A 22,802-nucleotide genomic window follows, 5' to 3' on the forward strand; every position below is an offset into this window, starting at 1 on the left:
CCCTTGGCTAAAACCATTTTTACCCCCCAAAGCAGGACCCACGGAGATTCTAGCCCTGCAGAAAGCCAAAAAGGAGACCAACTCTATGCCCAAAGCACCCCTTTGTCCGGTCTTCCAGGATTCCTCCCCGGAGGACCTGATTCTCCCGACGCCCTACTGGGCATCCCTCCCCGCTTCCGCCCCTCCATTGGAGGCATCGGGGGGCTGCAGAAGGGGTGCCACCCCTTCCTGACGAGGGAGTCCCTGTGCGCGGGCCAGCAGCGGGGACATGCGGTTGGACCCACCGGATGGCCCCACCTCCGAATGCGGGACCACCGACTCCACCGCCCTTCCTCTCCGCACCATGGGGCCCCCCAATGAGACTGGTGAACAGCTAATGTTATATTGGCCGTTCTCCACCAGTGATTTATATAATTGGAAACCCAAAATGCAAAATTCTCTGATAACCTGAGAGATCTAATCGGGCTTTTAGATACTGTTCTCTTTACCCACCAGCCTACTTGGGATGACTGCCAACAGCTCTTGCAGGTTCTCTTCACCACCGAGGAAAGAGAACGAATTCAGGTGGAAGCCTGGAAGTCTGTCCTGGGAGAGGATAGACAGCCGACTCAAAACCCAGACCTCATAAATGCTGCCTTCCCTTTATCCATAGGGATATCCATGTAGTCCCATCTGGGACTACAACTCAGCTGAAGGTAAGGAGAGACTCCGGGTCTACCACCAGACTCTAGGGGCAGGTCTCAAGGCTGCCGTGCACAAGCCTACCAATCTGGCCAAGGTCTATGATATGAGGCAGGGTAAGGATGGGAGTCCAGCAGCCTTCTTAGAGAGAATCATAGAGGCTTTTAGACAGTACACCCCTATGAATCCAGAAGCCCCGGAAACAAAGGCTGCAATTATCATGGCTTTTGTTAACCAGGCCGCTCTGGATATTAAAAAGAAATTACAAAGAGTAGAGAGACTGGGAGAAAAGAGCTTGCAGGCCTTAGCGATAGAGGCAGAACGAGTCTATAATAATAGAGAAAGTCCAGAAGAACAACAAACCAAACTAAGTGACCGGCAGACCCGAAACCTGGCCAAGATCCTGCTGGCCACAACCATGGACGACCCACAGGAAAGACGAAGGCACCTCAAGAAGCTGGCTTCAGGGACCGATAAGGAGGATGGCCCTGGTCCCCGTCGGGAGTGCCCTAAGCTGAACAAAAACCAATGCACTTATTGCAAAGAGGAGGGCCATTGGGTGCCCTAACAAAAGATCTAAGGCCTCTGCCAAGATCTTAGAAATGGAGGACCTGGACGATTAGAGAAGTCAGGGTTCGGCACCCCTCCCCGAGCCCAGGGTAACTCTTAAAGTGGAAGGGCAACCTGTTGAATTCATAGTGGACACTGGGGCACAACATTCGGTTTTATTACAACCCCAAGGAAAATTGGCAAACAAAACTTCATGGGTGCAAGGGGCCACGGGCACCAAACAATACTCATGGACTACCCGAAGAACTGTGGATCTCGGCACGGGCCAGGTATCCCACTCCTTCATGATCATCCCTGAGTGTCCCTACCCCTTGTTAGGTCGGGATTTGCTCACCAAGATGGGGGCACAAATTTGCTTCCACCTCGAAGGGGCAAAACTCCTAAACAAGAAGGGGCACCCAATTCAGGTGCTTGTCCTGAGTTTAGAAGACGAATATCGTCTCCACCAAATGCCCTCAGTGCCAATGACTGACATTGACCATTGGCTGCGGGAATTTCCCCAAGCGTGGGCAGAAACTGGGGGAATTGGGCTGGCCCAGCATCGGCCAGCCATATACATAGAACTAAAGCGGGGGGCAGACCTTGTCAGGGTCCGCCAATACCCCATGCCTCTAGTAGCACGAAAGGGAATCACACCCCACATAGGGCGACTACTGGACTCGGGCATATTAAGGCCCTGCCAATCGGCATGGAACACTCCCTTGCTGCCAGTTCAGAAACTGCACTCTAACGATTACAGGCCAGTCCAGGACTTGAGGGAAATCAACCAGCGAGTAGAAGATATGCACCCTATGGTCCCAAACCCATACACCCTCCTCTCCACCCTGCCTCCAGACAAAACTTGGTATACAATATTAGATTTAAAAGATGCCTTTAAAAAATAATAATAATAATAATAAAAGATGCCTTTTTCAGCCTGCCTTTAGCACCCAGGAGCCAAGACCTCTTCGCTTTTGAATGAACGGACCCTGAGAAAGGCATCAGTGGCCAGCTCACCTGGACTCGACTACCACAAGGATTCAAAAATTCACCGACCATCTTCGATGAGGCCTTACACGAAGACTTGGGTGAGTTCCGTTCCGAGCACCCACATTTAACTTTATTACAATATGTAGATGATAACCTGTTGGTGGTGAAGGACCAGGACACATGCCTGCGAGGCACCAGGGACTTGCTCCAGACCATAGCAGCCCTAGGATACCGGGCCTCAGCTAAAAAAGCCCAGATGTGCAGAACAGAGGTGAGCTACCTTGGGTACAAATTAAAAGATGGACAAAGATGGTTGACAGATGCACGGAAGGAAACCGTCTTAAGAATCCCACAGCCGCAAACCGTCCGCCAGGTGCACAGAATCAGAACTGATCTCCAGGACCAGCCACTGCTGAATGCGGACGCCACCTGGTACACGGACGGCAGCAGTTTTGTCCAAGAAGGACTCAGATATGCAGGGGCAGCCGTAACCACGGAGACGGAGACTGTCTGGGCAGAGCCACTGGCAGCTGGAATGTCGGCTCAACGGGCAGAACTGATCGCACTGGCCAAGGCGCTGACCATGGGGGAAGATAAACGAATCAACATCTACACCAACAGCAGGTACGCCTTTGCCACCGCTCACGTACATGGAGCCCTTTACAGGGAGAGAGGGCTCTGACAGCAGAGGGAAAGAGTGTTAAAAACAAAACGGAGATTCTTGAACTCCTGAGGGCCTTCTGGCTGCCCAAGACCCTAGCCATCATCCATTGTCCAGGGCACCAAAAGGCAGACACGCCAGTAGCCAGAGGAAACTGGCTAGCCGATATAAAAGCAAAAGAGGTGGCCCTTCTGGTGACCCAGGTCTTAGCTACCATGCTACCTGATCCGGGGGCACCGACCCTGCCTGACACCCCCAATTATACTGATGCTGATTTACACTGGATCAAACGCTTGCCTGTGACCCAGTGCTTGTGTGGCTGGTGGAGGGCCACAGACTCCAGCATCATCTTGCCAGAGAAACTAGGACGGCGAGTCCTATCCAAAATGCATCGGAGTACTCACATGGGAACAAGGAAGATGGAAGACCTCATACGACATGCAAAGATCATCATTATAGACTCTCGAGCAAAGATCGAACAGATTGTGGCCAGCTGCCGCGCATGCCAATTAACAAATGCCTCCGCCCATGGATCTAACCCAGGTACCCGGCTCCGAGGGGACTGCCCAGGAGCCTCCTGGGAAGTGGCCTTCACTGAGGTGAAACCTGGAAAATACAGGTATAGATATTTACTAGTGTTTGTAGATACTTTTTCAGGATGGACAGAGGCATTTGCCACCAAACATGAAACGGCACAGATCGTGACCAAGAAACTGCTGGAAGACATCGTACCGAGGTATGGTTTTCCCGTTAGAATTGGGTCAGACAACGGCCCAGGATTCGTATCTAAGGTAACACAGGGAGTGGCACTAGTACTTGGGGCAGATTGGAAATTACATACATTGTGCATATAGGCCCCAGAGCTCAGGACAGGTAGAGAGGATGAACAGAACATTAAAGGAGACCTTAACTAAATTAGCCCTGGAGACTGGCGGGGACTGGGTGACTCTCCTCCCCTTCACCCTATATAGGGTGAGGAACTCCCCATATAAGATGGGACTGACTCCCTATGAAATCATGTTCAGTCTTCCTCCACCTGTTATCCCCAATTTAAAACCTGAGGTGCTTGCTGAATTTGATGATCACCAACTTCTTTTCTCCCTCCAAATATTACAACAAACCCATGAGCAGGTGTGGCCTAAGCTGAGGGCCCTCTACGAGACTGAGCCACCCCCGGACCCCCATCGATATCGGCCAGGTGACTGGGTGTACGTGCAGAGATACCAACACCAGACACTTCAACCTCGCTGGAAGGGACCCTACCTCGTGATCCTGACCACTCCCACAGCTATCAAGGTCGTCGGGATTACTCCCTGGGTCCACTACACACACGTCCGGCCAGCTGACCCACACACCGTTCTCATGGACTTTGTTACAGAATGGAAAAGCCAACCAGACAAGGACAATCCCCTAAAGCTAAGACTGCACCGTTCTCACTTATTTCCCACCTCCAAGACTCCCTAGTCCGAGATTGTCCTTCAAAATAGAAGGAGATTAGAATTAGTCTTCTTACAACAAAGGGTTGGGGGGGTAACATGCTGCCTTAACTGTAAATAAGAGCGAGAACAGCAACAAGGTTGGTGAAAATCCTGGTTTAATCATTCACCTGGCTCACTCTGAGAGCAACCTGGACCCATGATTGGGTCCTGCATAGGATCCTCTGAAAAAGAGGGGAATGTGGGACCCAGGAAATTGAACAAAACCCCCTACCCCTGGACAAGCAGAGCAGGACTGACTCTATTTTGGGCTGCACCCACCTTGTGCTGACCTGCTTATTACTTAGGGCACTGCCCTGCCGTAATCAAAGACCAGGACACACCCTAATTGGAAATTCGGCTCAGCGGACCAGCATGACTGTGCAACTTTCTGCGTATCCCATTGGCCACTGGCCCCTATAAAGTTGCTAAGCCTCTTAGTCTCGGGGTCCAAGTCCCTGCTCTGCTGCATCGGGTATACTTGGACCCAGGCTCCAGCTTGTAATAAACCCTCGTGTGATTGCATCGGTGTCGGCTCCTTGGTGGTTTCTCGGATTCGTGATCTTGGGCACAACAGTGACTTTGCGCAAAAAGTTGAAATAAGCCTTAAGAGTACAAATTTGATCATTTCACTCATCTCTTTCTGAATCCTTCAATGGCTTCATTGTTGTTGCCCGCTATTCCTTGACCTGCCCTGCCTACCTTTGTAGAGCCCTCCTAGGCTACTTCTGTCCCTATTGTTTATGTCCAAACTATCCTCATCTTCATGCACAGCTGATCCTCAGGGCCACTGGACATGGTAAGGTCATTACCTCTTAACGTTCTCCCCACCCCCCCCTTTTTTTGAAGATTATATTTATTTATTTGAGACAGGGAGAGATCCCAAGCAGGGTGAAGGGCCAGAGGGAGAGAGAGAGAAGCAGACTCCCTGCTGAGCTGGGAGCCCAAGGCAGGGCTTGATCCCAGTGGTACAGGAGAGCTTGGTTCTTATCTCACGAAGTAGAAGAATCTCACAGACAACAGAGAATGAGCAAAGTGATAGAAATTTATTAAGCAGAGATACAGAGAAAGCTCTCAAAAGTAAAAGGGGTATGGAAGGGTTGCCACTGAGGGCTTTTATGGTCTGTCCTTTATAGGAAACTGACCAGGGAACTTGGTAAATCTCTTGTCAATATCAGGGTGGATTTGTAAATATCATATCTATATTTAGAACAAACGGTGGACTTGTAACAAAAAAGATTTTTTTTTTTTTTGTAAATATTATGAGCACAAACAAGGTGTTCCTCTCTCTCTGGTCAATATCTCCTCCCTAGCAATTTTCTACACCTGGTATTTCTGTGATTACTTAGTAGCCATTAAAGGGATACTCCTAACATTTTAGAGCTGGGGAGCCAGGCTTATTTTTTCTGTTTTTTAAGGTTTTATCTCTGTTTCCTTGGGATGGATAGGAGCTGGTCTCTGGGGCCTTCCCCTTATCTTTTACCTGCCTAGCCCCATCTGCCCCTAACTTGTTCGTACATCACCAAGACCCTGAGATCATGACCTGAGCAGAAGGCAGATGCTTAACCAAGTGAGCCACCCAGGTACCCCCATTTTCTGTTTTCCTCTCAGAGTAGATAATTCTATCATCTTCTAAGCTTTAACTTCAGCATCACTTCCCCAGAAATACTGCTGTTTGCCTCTTCTTTCTATCTCCAAGTTAAATCTTCTTACTGAACATTATCATTCTACTTTTAAAAGACAAATCATCTATAGTCAACCCTTCAAATTTCCTACTAAAATAAAAGATGCACACAGGCAGAAACTTTATTATCTTGTCCACTCCTCTAATCCAGTATGCAGCATATGGCCTGGCCCACAGTGGTTTTTAAACGAGCAATCAATGATCTATATTATTTCTATTGCCTAGAATTCTACTCTCTAGTGAAATGAATAGTGTTTCAAGATGTAAATCAAATGTTACCTCTTTTAGGAAACTACCCTGAATCTCTCCCTTAGATATGAGTTTACTTTTTCCCTAGTACAAGTGATCATGTTTGAGAGTAGGCTGCTCATGGACTGTGGAAATTATTTGTGCTCATGTCTGTCTCCTTCCACAGGTCTGTCTTTGAGGACCATGACTGTGACTCATTCATTTTACGTTGCCACAACCTAGCATGGCACCTGCACAGAGTGACTAAAACTACTTCTATTAATTAATTAATGGATTTTTTTCTCAATAATCAACATTAACGTTTCTTTCTCTTGAGTAAATAGAGTGGAAAAAGTGAGCAAACAAGGATATTGGGTATCCTGAATTTAGTCTGAGCTTTGTCACTGAGGGACCAGTGGAAAAATAGTTAACCTCTCTGATATTTAGCTTTTTTACCTTAAGGGAGGTAGCAGTAGTGGCTTTTAAAAATTATAATTGAAGTAGTAAATGTAAACGATGTAGAATAAGACTGATTCTATACATATATGATGTGCATCAGCTTTTGACCAAATTCCTAATTAACATTTGGTATCTTTTAAATATGCCTTTTTTTTAAAAGGGGGATTTTGGGGAAAATCCCTTTGCTTAGTTGAAATTTAAGACTCAACAGAACAAGTGAACAAAACTACCTCTGTTCAGTACAATTACTATGATTGAGGCCCTGAACTAAACAGTGGAGGTTGGGATGACAGATCTGGGAGGCATATTGCTTAAGTTTAGATCCTAGATCTGCCAGTTTTTAACTGTGCAATTTAAGACAAGATACTTCTCTATGTCTAAGTTTCTCATTTGTACATAAGATGATAATTGTACCCACTTCAAAGATTTGTGGTCAGAATTAAATGAGTTGCAGTTCCCTAAATGGGCCATGACCTTCATCACAGCCAAGCCTTTGTATTAGATGTTCCCTTCACCTTCTCACACCTTCATTTAATCTCAAATTGGCAAGTTCATCCTGTAAGAAACCTTTGACTTTCCAAATTTTGATGGCCCTCTTCTGTGTTTCCACAGTGCTGACTTTGTGCTGATTCTCATACTAGATACAACTTTATTTCCATAGGATTCCTCTGTAGATGCCTCTGTAAGTGTCCAGGGCCACTGCCTGTGCCCCTGTCACTGGCATTGAAGCACCAATCCATTCTAGACTAAAGGCTGCCAAGTGAGAGAGGTCTTTCTCCTTCTCTACATCCACTTTTTTTTTTTTTTTCATGCACTTTTGAAGAGAACCTAACCTAACCTAACCCTGTGCTGCTTCTATCTCAATGTCATACCGGGATTCTAAGAAACTATCCTTTTGGGTTTAATATTCATATCTAGGGACTAAACATGAGTTCTTGGGCCTAGTCTGGCAAACAGGGCCAATACCATGCTGTTTTCAGAGTCATCTCTCCTTTCTGCCAAAGCCCTGCCACTACCTTACACTTGTTTTCCTAACTCTCTTTTTGCTCAGAATGAATTAATTCCCAGAGGCTTCACATATCCTTCATGGGAATAGATTTCTGGGGATCCCATTTCAGCATTTCAATGAAAATAACCAACCTGGTCTAACTCTCAACAACAGGCATTTCCTAGGTTAAAGCTGAGGTCTCCATTGTATTAACAACTGAGAAAAAATCTTCCCTACATATTTTGTGGACTCTGTGTGTGTGTGTTTCTTTTAAGTGTAGGGATAGTTTTGCATTGCTTACATTGTGGTGTCTGTTCTTGCTTTTCAGCCAAATTAAATGCAGCCTCATGTGCAGAAGGCAAATAAGTCAGCTGAAAGAAAAGATGAAATGAAAAGTTAGCCCAAGAGCACACAAAGGCATCAGCAAGTGTGAATATACTGCCCAGAATGGCTCCCATAAAAGTCAGGAAATGGTCCTCCAGGTAATATAAGTTCAGAGTTAGTTACTGGAGCTTATAAGAACTTAATATGCAATGTAGCCTTTCCCATTTAGTCAAATATCTCTTATATTTTCTGACATTTGAATGCAAATAATTCCTTGTTTTATTACATTTTTAAAATTCAGTTAAAATCATAAAGAAAAGCGGCACAAGTTTGTGATGTGGGTATTAAATGTCAGTTTAGTGCTCAGCACAATCCACATCCATTCTCACCTTCCATGGCCTTGACCCTACTTATATTCATTCATTTGTTCATTTAATAAATATGTATTGAGCAGCCACAGGCAAAGTGCAAACAAATGAGCATGGCTTCATTCAAATAAAACTGCATGTATGAGCATCGAAATTCAATATACTTTTCACATATCACAAAATATTCTTTTTAAAAATTTATTTCAGATTCTAAAAAAATATAAAAACCGGGGATCCCTGGGTGGCTCAGCAGTTTAGCGCCTGCCTTCGGCCCAGGGTGTGATCCTGGAGACCCGGGATCGAGTCCCACATCAGGCTCCCTGCATGGAGCCTGCTTCTCTCCCTCTGCCTGTGTCCCTGCCTCTCTCTCTCTTTCTCTCATTCTCTCTCTCTCATAAAAAATAAAATCTTTTAAAAAATAAAATATATAAAAAATATAAAAACCATTTTTAGTTAATAGATCATATACTGCAAGACAGGGTTGGATTTGGCTCAGGGACTATAGTTTGGTGACCTCTGGTTTAGAGAACTTGGCATATGAGTTCCATTAAAGGATGTGTAGGAGTTTTCCAAACAGACAAAGGCATTCTAGATTAGAGAAATTGCATTTAACAAAGATAGAAGTAGGTGAACAGGCATGACTCATTTGAAAAGCAAAGCCAAAAATAGTATTATTGATTGCCCTTTGGATTGGAGGTGGTAGAAAATACAGGGAAGGAAACTGAAGGATCCCATATGTCATACCAGGAATTTGACCTGTATTGAGTAGGCAGTGGGGAACCATTGTGGAATTTGTGGCATAATGAGGTCTGCATTTCAGGAAGATCACTCCAGCAGCCAGATGAAAAACTGATGAGGAAAGTCCAAGAGAGAAGGAAAGAAAATGAGAAAATTATCTTGGTAGTTCAGTGAAAGATACACAGAATAGGTCATCTGTTATTTCCATGAAATGTTCTATTTTCCCCACAGATGCCATACCCTTTACTGACTCAGGACAACTGCAAGTGATATTCCTTTCTTTTGGGGATTTTTTTTTCTTTGCTTCTCTTTAATTACTTAGCTCCTCTCATCTTTTAGGTTTTTGTGGTTTGTTTTTGTTTTTGTTTTTGCTTAAGATTTTATCCATTTATTCATGAGAGACAGAGAGAGAGGCAGAGACACAACACAGGCAGAGGGAGAAGCAGGCTCCATGCAGGGAGCCCAACATGGGACTTGATCCTGGGACCTCAGGATCACGACCTGAGCTGAAGGTAGCGCTAAACTGTTGAGCCACCCAGGCTGCCCTAGATTTTCGTTTTAATTTTACTTCTGTAGATAAGCTTTCATTGACGCTTCAGATCAGGATTTACAGTCCTGTGATGTACAACAATAGGGCATTACACTTCTCTGTATCAATGATCACACACAGGATATATCTGTTCAACACTGGCCTTCTGTGCTAGGCCATAAACCAGCAGTCCACCCCTGTATCCCAGTGCTTACTTCACAGTAGATGCTCAGTGAGTATTTGCAGTGGCCATGAAGTTGAAAGAAAAGATGTTTATTAACAAGAACTAACAAGATTGGCTGACTTGAAGAGTAATAAGGTTAAGGATAATTCCTAGATTTGGGTGACAAAGTGGTTGGTCAGAAAGGAGCAATAACAAAGGATAAAAGTCATATTTGAGGCAGTTGTAGGAAGAGTGATTTTGAAGTTCCTGTAGGACATCTGAGAGGACACACCAGGAAATATTGTCTGCTTCCTACTAGGCTAAGCTGACCATTTTATATCTGCTGTAGCAACTGTAATAACCAATGCATTTGCTTTTGTGTTGAACTCTTTTCATCCAACATATGCTAAGTTTTAGAACTCTTTTCCCAAAACTTCACTTCTATTATGTTATCCTTTGCTTCAGAAGTTAGTAGAAGGCTTTCCTCAATATGGAATCCAAGTCCCTGAAATGGATTTCATTTCTCTATTTTGCCTTATTTCCTTAATTCCCCAGCATAAGTATTCTCTGGTCAGACTGGTCATCCTCTTTTACTCCATTTTCACCATTGTCTTTCCTGTCTTTACTTGTTCTGTCCCCTTGGGGAATAATTCTGTCTGGAATTCTCTTTTTTGGCCAACCTAAAGCTAATTCTTCCTCTAAAAGCCAACTTAATTTCCTTCTCTTCCTTGATGTTTCTTTGAGCAGATTAAATGTACAAAACTTGTTATTTCTTGATTTGCCTCAGTGCATGTGGATTATTTCTCTGATAATAATAATGCTTTCCATTTTGGGGTGCCTAGTGTGGGCCAGCACCTCATGTAATCTCATACTATCTGTACAAAAGATCTTCTGAGGTAATTATTATTTACTTTTATAAATATAGAGATTCTAAAATTCACTAAGTTTAATTTTAACTCCACCCAAGACTTAAACTTGGCAAATAGCGGCCCAGGTCTGACTATCTACAAAGCCCACACTGCTATTTATTATGTTGTGTGAAAGGGAAGTTGTTGTTTTTTTAACTTAGGCTTATGAAATATGAGCTCTCACTTTAAACATTTTCTCATAGAGTCAGTATAATGCAATAGGCTCTGGGCTGAGAAGCCCAGGATTTGGAAAGCCCTTTTCTAGCTAAATGACCACAAGGAAGTCACAAAGTCTTCTATGGCTTCTGTCTATTCATCTGAAAAATGAGAACCCAGACTGCTTAAGAAATTAAAAAATGAGATGATTATGTGACAATACTTTGAAAATTGTGAAGCAGTAGACATTATACAGGTACTGCTATTAGTAGAGGTCTTGAGCAGAATTTCAAAATAAATGAAAAGTTTAAAACTCATAGATAAAATGAAACTGAAAGAAATAAGTTGTCAGTTTAAGTATTCCCCAAAAAGAATAATTTAGCTGTTTGAGGATTAGTTATCAGGAATAAGATAAATTCAGTGGATGAGTTTTTAAAAGTTAAATATAAAAAAAAAAAATAAAAAAAAAAAAATAAAGTTAAATATAATACTTGGTCCATGCTCTCAAGAAGCTTTCTTTCCTAAGGCAAATACTGTGTGTATGTATCTATGTATCCTTGTTATATATATGCATATATACAACATACACAATTAAAATTTTAGAGACATCTATAAGCATATATATCGTTTTGTGTATAAATTTATTTAATTTGCTCAATTCTTTACTTAATTTACTTCATTCTCTAGCTTGGCAATTTTACCTGCCCTTTCTGTTTTTTAGTACTTGGTAAAGATGATTGTATTTTATAATTATATCCTTAAATGTGTGTCTTCCAGGATTCATCCCTGTAGTCCTAGCATCTAACATAGAAACTTGCATACCATTAATTAGTGTGAAAGGAAGGAAAGGAGGAAAAAAAGGAGGAAAAGAGGAAGACAGGGAAGAAGAGTAGGAGGAAAAAAATATATAGGTCACTTTGTGAACATTTGATTTCTCTTTGGAGAATTTCCCATCTAAGGAGAGTTTTCAAATTCTAGAGTCACAGTGATCATCATCTACAGGTCTTCCTTTTCACTAGCACATGGATTTTATTGCTAGATCATCTTCCTCCCTGTGGCTTTTTTTAGTTTCATTCTTTGTCCAGCCCATAGTTTTGCTTATTCATTGCCTAAAATCAATGACTAAGATCTTAATTTAATCAAAGGCCAAGTAAAAATATATTGAATGAATAAATCATGGAAAGCACCATACTAGTCAGTGAAATTTCAAACTATGTTTCCCTGGCTAATGAAGACTTTTCAGTAAGGTTTGACAACTCGAAAACATGTTGTCTAGTAAAAGGAGGTGCGCTGTGGCATCAAATAAATCTAGGATTGGAAACCCCCTTCCCCACTATTGGACCTGTGGCTTGAGGTATGTCACTCAGTATCTACGGGCCTCAATGTCTTAGTTTTAAAAAGAGGGAAATAATTCCTATTCTGAAGAGATCTTGAGGAAGATTAGAAATGATGTACATAAAACATTTAGCATAATACTTGGCTCAGGGAAGACTTTTTTTTTAATATACAAAATGCATGTTTTTGTCAAATGACTATTACAGGTATCATCATAACAGGTTGCTTAGTATTTAAAGAAAGACATATGATTAGCTACTAACAATGCCTGAGAATTTAGTAAGGACATAATAAACATAAGTTTATTTAAACATAAGCACACCACTACTCCACCTATCCTCATGAATTCCATGTAAGCTAAAAGGGCTAAAAGTTACTTTTCTCATAGGAAATACTCCCTACCCACCAGGAAGAGAAATCTTTGTTTTCTATCTATCTGTTTGGTGTATGTACTCATTTTACTATGACATCCTGAACACACCCTGAAAGCTAGTGACTCTTTGATGATTCTGAATTCCAGAAATCATCTTTTATTCATAAAATTACTTTTATAAGAACACTTCCAGGAATTCCTAAAGCACATTCACTTTTAGGACAATGGGTCTACCTACCTTCTAAAATCTTGAAAATCTTCTTTATTTTCCATAGATTAAGAGAGACTGATGCTATCGGTATGTAAAAGTGTGCCATTATTATTTTCTTAGTGTCCCTTCCACTTGTGCATATTGGTTTTCATTTGGCATGCTACCTATGCTTGCTGTGATTCTTTCCTATCACTTCACAAGCTATATAGGACAGCTGAGCTTAAAACCCTATCTTTAACTGGAAGCCTAAACCTTTCAGGGTTCTTTTTTGTCATTCCGAACAGGGCTGAATTACAGAAATACAGTAAAACTGATCTTGTTGCACATATTGGCTGTACTCCTTTGGTCTTGTGCAAAAGCCTTCCAAATCCAACCATAGGATGTCAATGAACTGAGCATCCAAATATATTTGTAAGAACCAGGGCTTAGGCCACCTGAAAGTATCTGATATCTCTCTTTGGTGAGTTTGTACATTTTCTTACAAATAGAGTCACTTTAAAATCCTTTTACTGTACAATGAGTTCATGTGAAGACAGACATTTTTTACTCAATACCACACCTTTACAGAGTCCTTAAAGGCTGGATATGGTTACCTAGTTTATAGGTCTGATAATATCAAATGTTGTTCTAAGATTGATTTGTATTTACGTAAGCCCCAGTGTATTAACCTAAATACTTAAACCAATCTTTTGTTTTTGTTTTTGTTTTTCTCCTGAGCTACAAAGCCTACAACCTGGCATGGCATACTGAGACATAAAGAATATATAGTCATATTACAGGCTTGGAATGTATGCTTAATAATGCATTTCTGGGAGACTCAAAGGTTTAGCTAAGCTCTACCAGTTGGTTTACAATTTCCATCTCCTTTCCCCTCCCTTTCTTTCCTCCTCAACTCAAATATGGCAGTTGTATTGGTTATTAATCAGAAATGTGTGCTTTAAAAAATGGTTCCCAGTTTTTCTTTTCCTCTCCTAAGAAACATTTTGTGTATGTGCACACATACACATACATAATCTAATCTATCTTTTGAGGCTTTTGAGAAGAGCAGTTCCTAAACTGTAAGAACTAAGAACTTTGGGAAAGGTGGCAAAAAAACAAGGGAGTCATCTGCCCCAAACAGTTACTTGTGTAAAACTTCACTAGAAAGAAAAAAGAAAAAAAAAAGACTTCACCAGGATCCTGACAATTACACACTGAAAAGAAAGCAGTCTGTTGTCACTGCCATTGGTCCATGTGCCTGTCCCCTGCTGATGGCAAATCATCCTAGAAAAAGCAAAGTAACTTGTCCCAGTTGTACTATCATCTGCGGAAGTTGTCCTTATGAGATAGTTTATTGGATACTGGATCCATAATATGAAGAAATATCCCAGGAAACATTAAACTGGATAATTGAAAGCTTTCCAAGAATCCAGAGCAATTGCTTATAATCATGAGTGCTATTTTTTTTAACTTTGGAACGAAAATAAAGCAAATTAATAATAAAATGCTTTAAGTAATAATAGTAATAATGACACAGTAAATCTTGAGAGTAGTCTTTTTTTGTTAGTCATGGCGCTGTTTTCCAATATTCCTTCCCTCTTAATCCTCATATTAGACATAAAAGACACTACCTCCATTTTACAGATAAGGAAATTGAAGAAAGGAGGACATCAAATTAATAGGAAATTAATAGTGGTAACAATAGTTATGACAACAACAATAACAATAAGCACTATTTTAAGAACTTTACACATATTACTCAGCTTCATCCTTAATAACAAGCCAATGACATAGGATCTAGAATTAGAAACTTTACATACAGGGGAACTGAGGTACAAAGAGTTTTAAAATTTTTCCCAAGGGTACTCAGCAAATAAATGGTAGAGCTAGGATTTAGACCCAGGCACTTGGGTTCAAAATCAAGAACACTAAGCCTTGTACTATACCAACTACCCAGAAGCAAAGTATAAATAAATGTAGTTTTTTTTTGTTTTTGTTTTTTTTTTTTTTTTTATGATAGTCACACAGAGAGAGAGAGAGAGAGAGGCAGAGACACAGGCAGAGGGAGAAGCAGGTTCCATGCACTGGGAGCCCGACATGGGATTCGATCCTGGGTCTCCAGGACCGCGCCCTGGGCCAAAGGAAGGCACCAAACCACTGCACCACCCAGGGATCCCTTTTATTTTATTTATTTATTTATTTTATTTTTAGATATTATTAATAAATACCCAGGTCATTACAACAACTTCTCATTTACTTTATTTCAATAATAGAACATAGCTGGTATTACGATGAATGAAATTGTGTACTCCTGGTTGCTGAAGCTAAGTGTGATGTAAACACACCAGCAAGAGAGACCAATGCTTCCCAAGTTGTCTAGTACCTCCTCAGTTTTATCACTGACAAGTCCCATATCTCAGGAAATCTTTCAGTCCTAGATAAAGCAAGACAGTTGGTAATGGTAGTGTGGACTATGAACATTGCTTACTTAGTACTTTAGCTTCACCCCAATTTCAACTGGAGGTTACCAAGCAGAGAATTAAGACATCCATCATGGTAAACTTGGCAAATAAACCCTATTCTAAGGCTTCTGTTTTAACACTTAGCAGCTTTGTAACCTTTATCATGCCAACTGTTCATACCTAGAAGGATTCAGTAAAACTTAATAGGGATTAAGGAATTTATCATTGCTAAGAAATATGTCACATATACTATTTAATTATCTCTGATTTCATCCCCTCTCTACCATACTATGCAAAAGCCAGGATTTACTAAGGATCTTTTCTAGCAGTATGGGCTTTCTATCAATGGACCCAGAGAATGGCCTCATCCCTCAATAATTTGTGAGAAGAGCATCTCTAATTAATTATTTTAATGTTTGAGAAAGCAGTCCTAGCAGTAAATGTTGGAAAACACAGATAGCAACACATCTTCACCTGATGAAATATGGCAGGAAAGAGGACAAGTATACTTAGCAATGTCTGCAATTATTTTTAATAAAGCTCCACCATCTTGAAAAATAAAATTGAAACAGATTTAAAGAGCTACATGGAAAAATCCATATTGTGTTAAAAGAAAACACCCTACTCAGTTGCATTTACACATTCTCACAATAAACATTTCTTGGATGCCTATTATATGCCAGATACTGCTTTAGAGGCTTGGAAGGGGTAAAAATAAATAAGACAAAAACGTGAAGTAAAATGTACTGTAAGTATTATGTTCAAAGTACTCTGAGACAGTAATTAATTCTAACACAAAAGCCTTGAATTTGAATGATTAGGAACAGGGGAAACTTTCTGGCAGAGCCAGAGTCATATGTAAAGGTAAGAAAATCAAATGGGTTGGTGTTCTGGAGGAATCTCAAGTAACTTTCTGTGGATGGGGCATAGCATGAGATAGAGGGGCTGTAACACATAAGTTTTGAAATAATTTTGGGTAATAGATTTTCACATTTGTCCAACAATGGGCATTCAGTAATAATATTGTTCACAGTGATACTATTAAGTACTTTATCAAGCACTTACTATGTTGCAGGCCCTGTGCTATTTACTTCAATTTTCTCTGGTTAGTGGGACCCATGGGAGACTCAGTGCCTTTGGCTCAGGTCGTGATCCCAGAGTCCTGGGATCGGGTCCCACATGGGGCTTCCTGCAGGGAGCCTACTTCTCCTTCGGCCTGGGTCCCTGCCTCTCTCTCTCTGTGTCTCTTATGAATAAATAAATTAAATATTCAAAATTTTTTTTCTTTGGTTAGCATAATTAACATACAACTATGAAAAGTAAACATAGTTTCCAAAATAAAAAAGTGAGAGTTAGTAAGATGAGTAGCAATGTTTTAAATTCTTGGAAATTTTCTCCAGATACGACTGATATGTAATGTGTAAGTTTAAGATGTGCAGTGTGATGATTTGATATATATTTATGATTGCCACAATAAGGTTAGTTACCATTTTGTAGTAAAAACTGTTAGCAACTTTCAAGTAAATGATACAGTATTGTTAACTATAGTTGCCACATTGTAGGTTAGATCCCCAGAACTTACTCATCTTATAACTGGAAGTTTGTACCCTTTGACTACCATCATCCATTTTCTCCACAAAGCCCCCAACCCCTGGCAGCCACCAATCTATTATTTCTACGATTTCAGTGTCTTTTTAGATTCCACATATAAGTGAGATCATATGGTATTTATCTTCTTCTGTCTCACTTACTTTATTTAGCATAATAAATAGCATAATTTAGCCCTTGAGTTTCATCCATTTTATCACAAACGAAAGAATTTTCTTCTTTCTCGTGTATAAATAATATTCCATTGTTTGTGTGTGTGTGTGTGTGTGTGTGTGTGTGTGTGTATCACATTTTCTTTATCCAGTCATCTACTGACATATATTTTGGTTGTTTCTGTGTCTTGGCTATTGTAAATAATTCAATGAACATGGAGGTGTAGATATCTCTTCAAGATAGTGATTGTGGGACCCAGGAAATTGAACAAAACCCCTACCCTTGGACAAGCAGAGCAGGACTGACTCTATTTTGGGCTGCACCCGCCTTGTGCTGACCTGCTTATTACTTAGGGCACTGCCCCGCCCTAGTCAAAGACCAGGACACACCCTAACGGGAAATCCGGCTCAGCGGACCAGCAGGACTGTGCAACTTTCTGCGTATCCCATTGGCCACTGGCCCCTATAAAGTTGCTAAGCCTCTTAGTCTAGGGGTTCAAGTCCCTGCTCCGCTGCTGTGTCGGATATACTTGGTCCCAGGCTCAAGCTTGTAAATAAACCCTCGTATGATTGCATCGTGTCGGCTCCTCGGTGGTTTCTTGGATTCGCGATCTTGGGCACAACAGTGGTTTCACTTTTTTGTTGTTTTTATTGATATATACCTAGAAATGGGATTGCTGGATCAAATGATTGTTCTAGTTTGAAATTTTTGAGGAACCTCAATTCTGTTTTCCATAGCAGCTATATCAATTTACATGCCTACCAATAGTGTCTCCTCAAGTAGGGGAGCAAATTTGCACTCCAGCCCAACTGCTGAACATAGCACCTCGGGAAAATATGGTTACAGATATCTAGCAGCAGCAGGGTACATATTTAATGCTTTTATGATCAGGGAGACAAGCCAGCAATACTGCCCAACTGTTGAGCATACCCCCTGACCTCAGATAACCAGAGAGCCTGAACAATGATTCTGAGCAGCCTCAGAATCCTGCCTGACTGCAGATCCTAGCCATGGTACCCTCCATCTTTCCCCAGAACATGGGCAGTGGCCTTGCCTTACTAGGGAACCCAATAGCAAAACCTGCCTGCTTATAGACACTACTAGCTGATCCATCGAGCTTACTCCAAGCTACACTGACTAGCTAAGGTCTTTCCATGCCAACAAATCCATAAATTCTACTAGAAGAGACTCTGTACTCAAAAGTACAGATACCAGTGCAAGGATACAAAGATCACAAAGGATCAGGTAAGCCTGACACTATCAAAGGAAACTAATAAAGCTCCGACAACTGACCTTAAAGAAATGGAAATCTATGAACTGTCTGCCAAAGAATTCAGAATAATCTTCTTATAGAATTAGGTGAACTACAAAAACACACAGACAACTAAACAGTGTTAGGAAAACAATGCATGAGGCAAATAAGAAGTTCAACAAAGAAATAAAGACAAACCATTAAAAAATAAATAAAAACTAGACAGCTGAATAATACAATGACTGAAGAATTCAATAGAAAGCTTCAACAGCCAACCTGACAAAGCAAAGGAAAATCAATTAATTCAAAGATAGATCATTTGAAATGACCCAGTTAGAAAAAAAAAAAATGAAGAAAAATAAAGAAAGTATACCATCAAAGGAAACAATGTATGCATTATGGGAATCCTGGAAGGAAACAAGAAAGAGAGGCAGTCATCAGGGAAATACAAATCAAAACCACAATGAGATAGCACCTTACACCAGTGAGAATGGGGAAAATAAACAAGGCAGGAAACCACAAATGTTGGAGAGGATGTGGAGGAAGGGGAACCCTCTTGCACTGTTGGTGGGAATGTGAGCTGGTGCAGCCACTCTGGAAAACTGTGTGGAGGTTCCTCAAAGAGTTAAAAATAGATCTGTCCTACGACCCAGCAATTGCACTGCTGGGGATTTATCCCAAAAATACAGATGCAGTGAAACACCAGGACACCTGCACCCCGATGTTTCTAGCAGCAATGTCCACAATAGCCAAACTGTGGAAGGAGCCTCGGTGTCCATCAAAAGATGATGGATAAAGAAGATGTGGTTTATGTATACAATGGAATATTCCTCAGCCATTAGAAACGACAAATACCCACCATTTGCTTCAACATGGATGGAACTGGAGGGTATTATGCTGAGTGAAATGAGTCAATCGGAGAAGGACAAACATTATATGGTCTCATTCATTTGGGGAATATAGAAATAGTGAAGGGGAATAAAGGGAAAAGGAGAAAAAAATTAGTGGGAAATATCAGAAAGGGAGACAGAACATGAGAGACTCCTAACTCTGGGAAATGAAGTAGGGGTGTTGGAAGGGGAGGTGGGCGGGGGGGTGGGGGTGACTTGATGGGATGAGCACTGAGTGTTATTCTATATGTTGGGAAATTGAACACCAATAAAAAATAAATTTATTTTAAAAAAAAGAGAAAAAGGCAGAAAATGTATTGGGGAGAGAAATGGGGCATTCGGATTCATGGATTCCCAAATAGGTTGAACCACAAAAGGGCTACACTGAGCTTACCATGTAGTCCTCATGGTAAACACAAAAGAAAAACCTGTGGTAGTTTCACAAACAGTTATGATAGAAGAGTCAAAACATACCTCCACAAAAAAGTCATTAAGTCACAGAGACAAAAGAGGAAGCAAAGAACAAAGAATATACAACAGTCAAGAAACAATGAACAAAATGACAATAGTAAGATCTTACCTAGCAATAATTATTTTAAACATAAATGGTTAAATTCTCCAATCTTGCAAATTTCTTAAATTAGTGTTTGGTTTAAATATAGTTAATTCTAATATCTGCATCTGCATTATAAATGTGATATGTTGGTTTCAGTTGAGGTTTACTCATCACATATTGGGCTCTGTGGTGGATGACAGAAATACGGTGAATAAAACCAATGTGATCTCTTTACTCATGGAGCCTACAATCTACTGAGGGATGCAAGTCCATCAACCATGATTATACCTATAGCTTCCGACCTGCTTCTGCAGTAACAATTCTGCAATAAAAGCAGGGGATGCTGTAAGAGTGCCTGACCAGGGAAAGTGATCTAGGCTGAGGAATCTGGGATTAGGTGATTTGCAGATATAACCATACCACAGTCTTCAGGAAAAAAGAAAAGCATATTTTCATATGCTAATGTAATATGTTCACTTTTTAAAATAAAATTCATTATTAGCAAACTCACATTGAAGCAATCAGCTAGACAGATGGAAACTTTGGATTCCACGCAGATTCATGTCTTTCTATCAGCTAGCAATTAGACATGTGAAAGCATATTCTTAAACCATAATGTGTCAAAGATTTGCAGTTTTTAAAGCAATACTGTCAGGCTGCGAAACTTACAAAATTATCCAATTTTTTATTACTGCTTTTGATTTATATGTTCCTAAAATCAAGGTTTGGAAATCTTCCTATTTTAGTTATTGCAGTCATTAGAAAAAATCAAAAACATAACACATATTTTTTTACTTCCTTAAAATTATATTAGAGTCTTTCAAGGGATTAAACTTTATGAATATATTCTCTTTGGAACACCAAATATTCTGCTTTCTTAGTAGCAACAATGACAATAAAATGAGTATTTGGGGATTCTGGAGATGTGTAGTCAACCCTCCTGAATTTTGAACCAGGAACCAGAGACAAATGAGCAGCCCTATAATGGTAGACTGGCAAGTGCAATGCAAGCTGGTGGGTTAAAATGAGCCTCTGCTACTTCCTCTCTCCTATCTAGATCCAGGAGCCCCCTGTAGATTTTCAGAGCATCACTATAACCAAAGTGACCATGAGGAAGATCCCAGCCTGACTCTGTAGGGCAAAAAGCTCTGACTTGGTGAATGGAAGTGGAACGGAATGAGAGAGGCCTGGTAATAGACCGATCCCGAAAAGCCAAGTGGATCTGAATAAGGAGCCCTGTGATCCCTGTTTTTGCTCTCACTGATAGATATCTTTTCTCCTCTTCCCCCACTCCTCTTCCTCCACCCACCTCTTGTAGGGATAGGGTAGTGGTAGAAGAGAGAAAAGACTAAGGAAAAGGACTTGGGAAAAGAGAAAATACTTGCTGCCTCCAACTAGTATGCAATTTAAAATCAGGGTCCAGGAATAAATAGTTTCTCTTATGTGTTACCTTCATTGTTTCTCTCTGTTGTGGCTAAAATTAGAAGCAGTGAAGCACAAAAGAACCTAAGAACTTCATCTTCTCTCATCTTACTTCATCTTCTCTCATCTTCCCACCTCCAACCAATCTGGCTTGAAAAACTGACATATTACTGTAGAATCTAGACTTCCAGAAACAAATCCTAAGGATGATTTACTTTTAAAAATAAGGTTTCAATGTGGTACACGGTAAAGAGCTTTGTAATCAGAGACCTGCCTCTCCCCCAACACACTCCCCAAACTGGTATAATCTTTGATAAGTTATTTAACTTTCTGAAACACAGTTTCATCTATATAATTGGGGTTGAGTATGGTTAAAGTAATACTAGCATAAAATTTTTTAAAAAATCAAAAGAGAGAATAAATGCATAAGCAATATTCAAATAAATCATTATTCAAGTAAATATTCAGTTATTTCTCATCGATTACAACTTTATTTGAAGGTGGAGAAGTATAATGTCACTGCCATTATACATATGTACTTTATTTTTTCAGAATTTTCAAGAAAGTTCCTAAGGAAGAGTACTACTTAAAGGTATTCCTTAATTTATTCCTTCCTTCCCTCCCCGCTTCCTTCCTACTGTTCTTTCTTCCTTAGTTCTTTTTAGGAAGAGGCTAGTCCAGAGTATGCCTTTTTGTATTAAGTGTTGGGTATAATTTTAAAATTCCCCTGAGGGGAAGAATTTTTTGTGCCATTTATTTACATGAAAAAGATTTCAGTGCATGATTTACAAAATGCCCAATTAAAACCTGATCTATCATAATTCAGATGTTCAGCCTGAACATCAGAATTAGAAATGTATTAAGTAATCTATGTACTTGTCATTTAAGACTAACTTAAATTACTAATAGCACTCTGAATTGAGAGCTTTTTACAATCCAACACTGATTTATTACACCCCAGACATCACTACAAAGAGCCATATATTTTACCAAGTAATATAAACTCAACTCTGAGGTCCTCAAAATATTACTGTTTAGTAAGTGTTAATGTTTCTGAACACACACACACACAGACAAAAATGGGTGCTTGTTATTAGACTTAATTTTTTATGGTTTTTAAATTTTGTAGTTCTTAAAAATTTAACCATATGACTTTCATCCCTATCAGTTATTACAACTTTCCTAAGTACTATACTTTGCTTTTCTCCCTTCCTTCCTTTCTTCTTCCTTCTTTTCTTCTTCCTTCTTTTTTGAACCTTAGTCTACACATTAAATAATTTTTTTGACAATAGCACATTAAATATTTAAAATAACAGAAAAAAACGTGGACCTATGAAGACAACACAAGTTGGTATGGGCCTAAGAAGAAAAAGGAGAAGGTATTTTTCTGTTTTGCTTACACACATATATATTCCATTGTTATTATTTTTTTACATAGAAGTCAGTGAGTCTATCCATATATGATCATAGAGTGAGTCCATCCCCAGGAAGGAAAAGAAGCCTCCTTTTTCAATTTTAATTATTGTTCTGTAGAGGCCAACACACCATTTATTCATCTGCAGTATATTTGTATCAGTTCAGTAAAATTGCTCCTAACAAAAAAGAAAAAAATTACTGGTACAATATGTAAAATATATGCTAGGGTATCTTCTAAAGCTGT

The 22,802-nt window shown here is 40.2% G+C and overlaps 1 protein-coding gene across 1 annotated transcript; it reads left to right on the forward strand.

The window, feature by feature from the left end:
* The first annotated feature begins 268 nt into the window (after window positions 1-268).
* On the forward strand, window positions 269-4,885 carry LOC112654297 (uncharacterized). Its single transcript, XM_049094247.1, is given in 6 exon segments — window positions 269-365; window positions 425-648; window positions 650-1,239; window positions 1,241-2,117; window positions 2,225-2,894; window positions 2,897-4,885. Coding segments are annotated over 6 exon segments (3,297 nt in total). The 3' UTR covers window positions 3,736-4,885.
* The last annotated feature ends 17,917 nt before the right edge of the window (window positions 4,886-22,802 follow it).

This window comes from Canis lupus, chromosome 15 (genome assembly GCF_003254725.2).
Source record: "Canis lupus dingo isolate Sandy chromosome 15, ASM325472v2, whole genome shotgun sequence".
NCBI lineage: Eukaryota > Metazoa > Chordata > Mammalia > Carnivora > Canidae > Canis > Canis lupus.